General features: G+C 56.1%; 1 protein-coding gene across 1 annotated transcript; it reads right to left on the minus strand.

Moving 5' to 3' along the window:
- Positions 1–7763: 7763 nt before the first annotated feature.
- On the minus strand, positions 7764–9562 carry Mafa (MAF bZIP transcription factor A). The gene has a single exon (XM_051159325.1). The coding sequence runs from the start codon at positions 9545–9547 to the stop codon at positions 8465–8467; it is 1083 nt and encodes a 360-aa protein (XP_051015282.1). The 5' UTR covers positions 9548–9562; the 3' UTR covers positions 7764–8464.
- Positions 9563–9879: the final 317 nt, after the last annotated feature.

Raw genomic sequence — 9879 nt, forward strand, 5'->3', positions numbered from 1 at the left:
AAGTTATTTAGAGTTTAAGACAGGGACACATGAGACCCTCTCTTTAAAAACAAAAACAAAAACTGTGTCTGGGGGCTGGAGAGATGGCTCAGAGGTTAAGAGCACTGACTGCTCCTCCAGATGGTCCTGAGTTCAATTCCCAGGAACCACACGGTGGCTCACAACAGGCTATAATGTGATCCGATGCCCTCTTCTGGCCTGCAGGTGTACATGCAGGCAGAGCACTATGTACATAATAAATACATAAATCTTTTTTTTTAATGTGTCTGCTTCATTTGAAGCATTGTTCATTCAGCTATGATGTGAGTTCATACTGCCCACTGTGCGTTGTTGCTTTTTGTAGTGAAAGGTATGGAAGAGCTGTCGATAATTCAAGCCAGAAGATGAATGAGGGTGTGTCAGCAGTCACTGAAAATGGATGAGAGTGTGCCCCGTGCTGATTTCTCACCCTTTCTCATTGTCTTCAAGAAAGTGGAGCTCTAGGCAGAAGGGGTGCTGGAGCCTTCCTGCATGGCTCTCTCCCTGGGACTCTAGTGGCCTGTGGACTGCAGATGAGTCTGACAGTAGCATTTTCCCCAGATGCCTTCCTAGGTAAAAAGAAGCCATGTCTGTTTGTCTGCCACCACACAATGCATTTTCAATGTTATTTAATGTGAGGGTGCAGGTTTGATCTTTAAAATATGCCAGATAGCCGGGTCTGGGAATATCCCTGGGCCTTTCCTGTGAATTCCTGCAGGAATTCTAGGTTCTAGACATCACGCCTTTCTGGAATCTGATTTTCATGTGACCCCCCCCTCCCCAAGTTCAGGGCTCCTAAAGTGTCTTCAACTCAGCTACCCAAACATAATAAGAAAAAAAACCTGAGGAGTTAGGGTAGATTGTCCCCAGAGCACCACCCCCAGGGCTGGTCAGGATTGGGCTTTGCCTCCTGGATAGGACCCATGGGGGACAGGCTCATACTGTACATAGAAGCCCCTGCTGCAGAGTGAAGGAAGGTGGGTATGGACGGAGCTCAGCTAAGCTTCATCCCCCCCCACCCCACCCCTGCCAACAGATAATAAGCACCTCTGGGTCCCAGCACCTGAAGCCAAGTTACTACCTTAAAGAGATAGCTATGCCCCTAGCTCTCCAAGTACCCCCACAAACATGGCCAAGATGTCTCTGGCCATGAATTGGGGCCCATCTTGGCACACTGGTTTCATGTCCTCCCTTGTCAGAGCTTTTTAGACTAACTAAGGATTGCAGAGAGAGACCCTTGGCACATTCTTACCACGCTCCTCTGTGAAGGGGTGGGTGGGGGCAGCTCAATGTCACTTTATTGTTGATGAGATGTGGCAGAGCTGCGAGTGGGTTTCACCTGACTGTCCAGTAGGTGAAAGTTGTGTATCCTCCTCAGCCGGCTGAGACCATCATCCCCTTGGCCCACTTAGTCCCCTAGGACGCAGAGGGACGCGGATGCCGCCATAGTGGCTCCCATCATACAGGGCTTAGAATTAATTATTGCAGCTACTCACCAGATGGCTGGCCGCTGCTATGAGTACTGAGCCTGCAGCCCTCTTCCTCACAGCTCCGGCTGCCTTCCTAAGCCTGACTGCCTCAGAAACAGGTGCCCTGCTGATGCCCAGCGGGTCATCTGAGCTGCATTCTCCGTCCACGTCAGGCTACCCTTTCTTTCCTCTGGCTCAGTCCTTCCCCAGCCCTTCCCCTCCTCCTTTCTCCTCCCTCCTAGCCACCTTTCTCCTGTCTTCTCCCTCTCAGCCTTTTATCCCTCTTATCCCGTCCTTTCTGTTTCCTAGGCCCTCCCTTGTCCCTCCTTTTCCTTCCTTTTTTCTTTTACTCCCCCTCTGTCTGCCTCTTCCCTTTCTCCTTCTACCCATCCTCCTCCTTTCTCTCCACCCCACCCCTATCCCTTCCCTTTCTCCTTCTACCCATCCTCCTCCTTTCTCTCCACCCCACCCCTATCCCAAGTGCCCCAAGCGAGTCTCCTTTCTTTTTCTTCCACCCCTCCCCTCTCTCCCAGCCCCTCTCTTTCTCTGCCACCCTCCACACTCCTGCTCACTCTTGGGGCCCCACCTCTGCATCTTTGATTCTGTCCTCTGAGCTGAGCCACACTCCCTCCTCACTGTTCCGTGTTGGGTGCAGCACTTACCTGCTCTGGGATATGACAGGTCCCAGCGACATTGCTCTGCTCCGGGTCCAGGGGCAACCCAATCAGTGTCTCACACAGCAAAACACACACACACACACACACACACACACACACACACACAGACACACACACACAGACACACACACGATGTGCATGTGCTTTCCACATAGCTGCCAAAGTCACACCCCACCTTGGCAAAGCATAACCCCTCCCCCAACTGCTGCTCCCCACTGCCCAGACTGCAGCAGTGATGGCCTTGCTTTGAGAGACTATTTTGGGTTAAAGAGGATCAGGAGAATCTGGGGCCAAGCCTGGCACAGCTGTATCACCAAAAGTGGTCCCTAAGGGGTGCCTCAAAGCTGCCTGGGCAGCACACTAGCTAGGTGGCATTGGGATCCCTCCTTGCCTCAGCAACCTCATCAGTATAGTCAGTGTCTATGACCCCCAAGACTACTCCAAGGAGTCCAAGCAGGTCATGCACTGTCTGGCACACTCAGAGTCCTCCAGTGTCCAGTTCATCTCTGAGAGCAGGTTTCAGAGAAGTGAAGGAGCAGGCTGCCCTTGTGAGCCAGGACAACGCTGTGATTGGAAGGTGCTGGGGAGGTAGGGCAGGTCTCTGGTGACTTGCACCTGACCACCAGACAGCATTGAGGGAGGTAGGACAGAGAGGGGTGGCAGAGTTGAGTCCCTCAGCTCAGTCGGAATGATGGGGGGTGTGATGAAATCACACACACACACACACACACACACACACACACACACACACACACCGCCTAGACCTTGGTGTCAGTGAACAAGAGCACTGGAGTCACAGCAGCCAACACCAAGGTGGCCACACAGGAGGAGCCAAGCTGAGGGGGCACTGAAGTTAGTGACTTAATACTCAGAGCAAGGAACGGACTCCAGGCTTGGCTATGGTAGCAGGTCCCGCTGCCCCCAGCACGCTCCTCCCCAGCTCCAGGCTAATTGGCTGTGACAGCTCAAGCCCTCAGCAGCTGAGCAGTGTCGCTGTGAATTAGGCAGGCGCTGAGCCCGCCAGCCGCAAATTGCTCTGCCTCTGCTGTGCTGGCGCCTGCTGCTGAGCGGGGTGTGAGCCTCACTTAGTGTGCTGCTGCGGTGTGCCTACACCTGGGCAGAGTGGGAGTGCACAGGGCACTAGTCACCCTCCCTTCTCCTCTTCTTGACACTTGCCATCTTTCCATTTTTTCCCCCTCCTGGGACCCCTATCTCAGGCTTGTGGCTGACTCTCTGGGTTCACACATCTCTCAGTGGGCCCTCGAGGATACTTGAGGTTCCAACACAGGACACCCTGAGGGTAGGGGTATAGTCACACCCACTTCTGCTCACAGAGCAGCTCCTCTGGGAAGCCAGTGCTCCTTTCCCACTGCCAGTGACACTGTGTCCCTTGTTCCTCCTCTGGCTCCTGGACCAGCAGCATTCCTGCCACTGGAGGGGTCATACTATATGAAAGTGGGGTCCACTTCCACCGATTCCCCTGAGACTGTCCATAATCTATCCATCCCCTCCCCCCCCCCTTTTTTTTTAATGCTGTTCCCCAGTTCCCTCCACATGGGAATTTCTTCCTGGGCTACTCCATCCTGGCTGTCACTTTCAGCATGCCCCTGCCCCTCACCCTCCAATCACTTCATCCTGCACATCTGCCTCTCTGGAAGGAGAGCCTGACCTATCACCTCTGGGTTGGCTCTGTCACCTCCTAAAAGATGCTCAATAAATGCTCAACCACATGAGTCGCCTCTCCAGACCTCTCAGTGTTTTCCAGGACATGTCTCCTGGCAGGGGAGGAAGGATCGTGGTGATGGGGCATGGTGTGCCCCACCCCCACCCACCTCGGCCTGGGCTGGGCTTGTTCTGGAAGAGCAGGAGGCAGAGACCCAGTCCCTGCACCCAACAAGGCCTCACTGGCTTCTACCTGACTCTATGGCCTCAGGAACTGCTGAATGGGGAGGGCGCCGGCAGCTGGGTTCTGAGGACAGGGCCGATGGGTGATGAGGAAGAGAAGTGTAGATCCTGTGGGATTGGTGTCGCTTCTCTGTGCCTTTCAAAGTTCCCACAGTTACTCTTTCCAGAGCATGTGGCTGGTGAGGAAACCCCTAGCTTGAGGCATGGCTACAGGCACGGGGCCTGGCACCAGGAGACTGTCACAGGTGAAATCCCTGCCCCTCCCTCTTGGCATCTGTGTGAGGCCCATCGACCTTCATCTGCCCGGTGTGAACTACAGGACCTGTGGCCTTGTGCATGTGCGAGGATGGGAAATGTCTGTACGTACATATTCTTCACCCACATGTGTGGTTCTCTGCACGCACATATCCAGGTGCGCTGGCTGGGTTGATGTCCATGTGTGTACAGAATATTGTGGTGTGCCCTCCTTGCCGGGTGCGAGGACACTTGGGTCCCACGTGCCCTAACCTTAGAGGTAGCTATAAATAAGAGGAGGCTTCAGGGCTTCAGTGTGCACAGGAGGGAGTGGAGGAGGGCAGAGGAGTGCCCAGATGTAGCAGAGGTGAGGGTGTTTTATATAGGGCAGCTCTGGAGCTTGTAAGTGGGCTGCCCAGAACTAGCAGCAAGGTCAGGATCCAGGGCCAGGATCAGGTTACCTGAAGCACAATTAAGAGGCCTGGATCCAGGTTTGCAGACTTTTCTGTGATGTTCTTAGTCTGCTTGAGTCTGTGCTGAGTTTGGAGATCTTTGCAGACCACAGGAGCCGTCTGTCCAGGCAGCCTCGAGCCTTCCTTCAGGCCACAGTTGCACTCTCTTGCTATGCTGTCAATCATTTCAAGCCCTTGTTGGTGCCCAGGAGGCAAGTGGAAGGATGTGCAGGGTGTTTGTTGCTTGGGTGCAGGGTGTGGGGTGTAGGTTGAGCAGATCTTGTAGTCCCCAGGCAGGCTTGTCAGCAAGGTACCTCCCCCCCCAACTCAGATCAGAATGGCTGGTGGGAGAGGACTGGAGGCCTCATCTGCTCTGGTGCACATGCTGTGGCTCAGAAGACACCAGGCTCAGGCTCGTGGCTGCCTCCTAGAACCTCTGGGAAACAGGCAAGGCTCTGGATGAACAGTGACCAAGGAACTGCTAATCCCACTGTCTGGACTACAGTGATCCTTGCCTCAGGCCTCAAACACACTGTCCTCTAGCCCTGGTGGTCCAGATAGGTCCTGGCTGATACCTGGTCCTGCTATTGCCCTGACACACCAACTCAGAATGGACACGCATGCACATGCACACCTGCACACACCTATACATATGTACACTGGGCACCCACAGAGCTCTCAAGTCCATCTTATGTGGAGCTCTAAGGCTCCTTAAAGTCCCTGACAGTCCATCCCAACCCCAGAACCAAAAAAAACAAACAAACCAAACCAAACCAAACAAACAAAAAAACACCCAGGAAGTCTGAAGCCCTTCTGTCCTCACTACCTCATCCCCAGCAAGGTCTTCAAGGACACAATGAGACCGCCTTAAAAAAATGAGAGCCGGGTGTGGAGCATGCCTCTAATCCCAGCACTTGGGAGGCAGAGGCAGGTGGATCTCTTGAGTTCCAGGACAGCTAGAGCTACACAGAGAAACCCTGTTTCAGAAAACCAAAAAGAAAAAAAAAAAAAAGGGAGAGAGGGGCTTTGTGTTAGAGTACCCATGCCCTTGTGCACAGGCCAGGCCTTCCCTCCCTGCACAGGCCGAGGGGAAAGCTAAAGGAACTTGGCACACATGCTATTCCCCCTCTGGGTTTCACGATCTTGGAGCTCCAAGAGTGGCCAGGGTTACCTGAGAGCTCCTTGTTCATTTGCATGCCTCACTAATCCTAGAGGGGAAAACCAGACTAAAGACAGAAGGGAAGGGAGAGAGAAGGAGCGAACTCAGATCTAGTTCCTCACAAATGGGGCGACCCTAAGCCCACAACAGCACGCTGTGGCTCCTGGGTACCACACCCAGTGGGCACTATAGCAGAGTCCCGGATGTTCAAAGAGGAGTCCTGGACGCTGAGAGGCCAAGAGGCCAACGTGCTGAGCACGGAGGGAGGACACAGCTGTTGCCATCCCTCCCCAAAAGAAATGCAGTTGAGACACTCAGGACCCATCTCTAAACATCCTCTGACAGAAAATGGTTCTGTGATGGCTTCTGGGCAATGGAGTGGGAACACAGAGATGCCCCGAGTCTTCTGTTCTTGACTAAGACTTAGCCCTACCTACCACTGGGCCCCCAGAAGCCAAGTTTCCTTCAACTTAGATCCCTTTCTTGGGGGAGACAATTTTTTTTTTTTTTTGGTGAACGTCCCCAATGAGGCTGGCTGGAACCTGCAGGTCTCTTTTTCACACCAAATTAGTTCTTTTAACTCAATCTCCTTTTCTTTCCTTTTTCAACAGCATTTTCTCACAAAAAGGCTGGCTCAGCTGCTTCCAACCTGAGGTCCTTCAGGGCCCCCCAACCTGGGGTTTATTCTAAGACAAAAGGAGCCAGGGGACAAAGGTGGCCTTTGATTGAGACTCAGACTCAGGTGATTCTCTCAGGAGAGTTTCCAGCTTCCCACAGAGAGCAGAAGTCTAGGCAGGAAGGAGCCTGGGAGGCTCAAAAATTGCCAAATTCAGATCCTTACACTGTACTCTGACAAAGAGGGGAACTGCTATCTAAGCCAGCAGCTGCCCAGAGAGCCTCAAAGGTTGAGATTTTTCAGAGAACTCTCTTACTACCCAGGTTGGGCTTTCACCCTTTGGAGAACAGACACTGGGCCACCCCTGGCTGAGGGCCACCAGGATATGCCACCAAGGACACCTGGAGACTCTGCCCTGCCTTGCCTCCATGGGAACCCAGGCTCCTAGAAGGCCAGCCGTAGAATGCTGTCTTGGTTACATAGACAGGGTTAGTCAATATCTCTCTTTTCTTGCCTATCTGGGCATGCCAGCTCAGGTAAAACGCAGTCTAGGGACTTTCATATTTTTCTATTCCAGGAGAAACAGAAACACGTAAAAAAAAAAAAAAAATGAAAGCCACAGACACAAGAACCAGGTTCCAGTGACTTTTGGATCTAAACAGATTTATTACTTTTTTTTTTTTAATTTTCCTTTCCTCGGTTTCGTAACAAATAAAAAAGAAAAGAACACAACAAAAACCAACAACACAAAATTGTTTTTTCAACGATTTGTCTAGCGTCCTGTTCAGAAGGCTCAACTGGAGCCACCTGGGAGCAGCCAAGGACGGGAGGAGCCTCAGCGCACCGGCACCATGCCTCAGAAAACCAGATCTCAGCCGGTGCTGACGCACCCGGCTTAGAATACCCTCCGCCGGGCCTCTCTCCCGGCTAGTCCAAAAGGCGACCAAGCTTTTAAAAAGATTCCACAAACGAAACACAGTTTAAATTAAATAAAAACACCTTTCCATCCGCCCATGCCAGGAGGTTCAGACCTAAGCCTCCTTTAAAAATTTTTTTTCTTCTAGAATTGTGCATTACTTTTAAAATTCTTTCGCTTCTCTGGAAGGTTAAAATAAGATATATTTTCCCAGGAGTCATAAATACGATCTGGTGCATAGAGAAATAGCAGCGCGGGAGTCCGGGCCAGCCCCCCAACCCGGCTGAGCATGGCCACCCCCCACCCCCCTCCCCCAGTCGAGTATAGCAGGGCATTGGGACCGACACGCAGGTAAGTTCCTCCGCTTCCTCTGCAGGGAGCAGCGGATAGGGAGGGGACAAGCGGGCTGGAAGGCAGGCAGGGCCGGCCCCCTCGGAGCGAAAGAGCAAGGGCACATGCGGGCACTCGCCGACCTCCGAGGGCTCATGGGGGCCAGGGGATTCCTCCGGGTTTTTCAATTACCAAGCAAAATAAATATTAATGTTGAGAAAATAAGACTGTTTTAAAAAGGAGAAGGAGGAGTAAAAACAGGGTAAGGAATGAGAGGCAGAAAGAAAGACGACGGAAGAGCGCGGGTCCGGCGGTGGCTACCGCGAGCGGGTGGGAAGAGGTCTGGACGCAGAACTGCGCTCCACGTCTGTACAAGTAGACTCGGCCGAGTAAGTCAGACCTGGCTCGGGCTTCCCTAGTATTCACCGTTCCCTGGGCGCCGAGAGACCCTGGCAACGTCTAGACAGCGACCGCTAAGACGCTCAGAGCTGGGCCGGGCGAAGAAGGCGCACCGCGGTAGGTACCTGGAGCTGGGGCTTCGCGGCGGGGCGCGCAGGGCGGACGGGAGGACCGTCGCAGTTGCGGTTGCACTGGCAGCGCGAGCGTCACGGGCCTCAGAGTCCGAACCGAAGCCGGGGCGGCCTGCGCAAACTTGTCCCCGGCGGCGGCGAGGTCCAGGGTCCGGCGCTCACAGAAAGAAGTCGGGCGCGCCTTTGGCCGCACCGGGGCCCGCCTGCGCAGGCGAAGGCTCCCGAGGGAAGCCGGCCCCGCCCGCACCCCCGGGGCCGCCCCGGCCCGCCAACTTCTCGTATTTCTCCTTGTACAGGTCCCGCTCCTTGGCCAGACGCCCCACCTCCAGCTTCAGCTGCTCCACCTGGCTCTGGAGCTGGCACTTCTCGCTCTCCAGAATGTGCCGTTGCTGCACCCGCTTGAAGCGGCACGACTGCGCGTAGCCGCGGTTCTTGAGCGTGCGCCGCTTCTGTTTCAGTCGGATGACCTCCTCTTTGCTGAAGCCGCGGAGCTGCCGGTTCAGCTCCCGCACAGACATGGACACCAGCTGGTCGTCGGAGAAGCGCTCCTCCAAACGCACGTGGTGGCTCGCGCCGCCTCCGCCGTGACCCGCGCCTCCACCGTGGTGGCCTGCACCGCCGTGGTGGTGGTGGTGGTGGTGATGGTGGTGGTGGGCAGAATGGTGATGGTGGGCAGTGTGATGAGCGCCGTGGTGGTGGCCGGCACCCATGTCGTCCGCGCCGCCGCCGCCCGCGAAGCCCTGGCCTCGGAAGGCCTCATAGGCCGCAGCGGCCGCCGGGTGATGCGCACCGTGGTGCGCGCCGTGGTGGCCGCTGCCGATGAGCGCCTCCACGGCGTCCTCGGGCGTCAGGTTGAGCGCCTCGGGGTTCAGGTGGTGCTGGTACCCGCTCATCCAGTACAGATCCTCCAGCACCGCTTTTCCTGAGGCGCCCCCGACAGTGCCGGGGCCTCCACTCGGCGGCCCCGGGGCGCCCCCGGCCTGAGGCGCGCTGCCCCCGCCGCCCGCGCCGGCGCCGGTGCCCGGGCTAGGTGCGCAGAAGCTGGGCGAAGAGGGCACCGAGGAGCAGGGCGTGCTGAGGGGCGTCGAGGACAGCGAGCCAGGCGGCAGGCGGTGGCAGAAGCGCTCGGCCTCGGGCGGCTCCTTCTTCACCTCGAACTTCATCAGGTCGAAATCGTTGACGTACTCGATGGCCAGTGGGCTGCTGGGCAGCTCTGCGCCCATCGCCAGCTCCGCGGCCATCGCCCGGGGCCCCAGCCCCGCCGCCGCCGCGCCCAGCCGCGCCCCACGGGCGGCGGGGGAGTGGGGGGGGGGAAGCCGCGGGCCTCTCTCCCCCTATGTCCCCCCCCGCCACCCCCGGCCGCGGTTGGCGCAGGCTCTGCCCGCGCCGCCGAAGGGCGCAGGAAAAGTTTCGTGCAGTCAACTCCGGGCTGCGCTCAGGGGATGCCGCTGGCCAGGCCTCTCGGGCAGCCCCCTGGCCCGTTGCTGGCGGCCGTAGGGCCCCGATCCTGCGCTCCTCCTCCTGTTCCTCCGCTGTCCCGTCCAAGCGGGTGCAGAGGCCGCGCCACGGGCTC

Source organism: Acomys russatus, chromosome 17, assembly GCF_903995435.1.
Source record: "Acomys russatus chromosome 17, mAcoRus1.1, whole genome shotgun sequence".
In the NCBI taxonomy this organism is placed as follows: Eukaryota; Metazoa; Chordata; class Mammalia; order Rodentia; family Muridae; genus Acomys; species Acomys russatus.

Excerpts from the sequence above, each read along its gene's own strand:
- Mafa (XM_051159325.1), bottom strand. The coding sequence starts at position 9,547 with ATGGCCGCGGAGCTGGCGATGGGCGCAGAGCTGCCCAGCAGCCCACTG.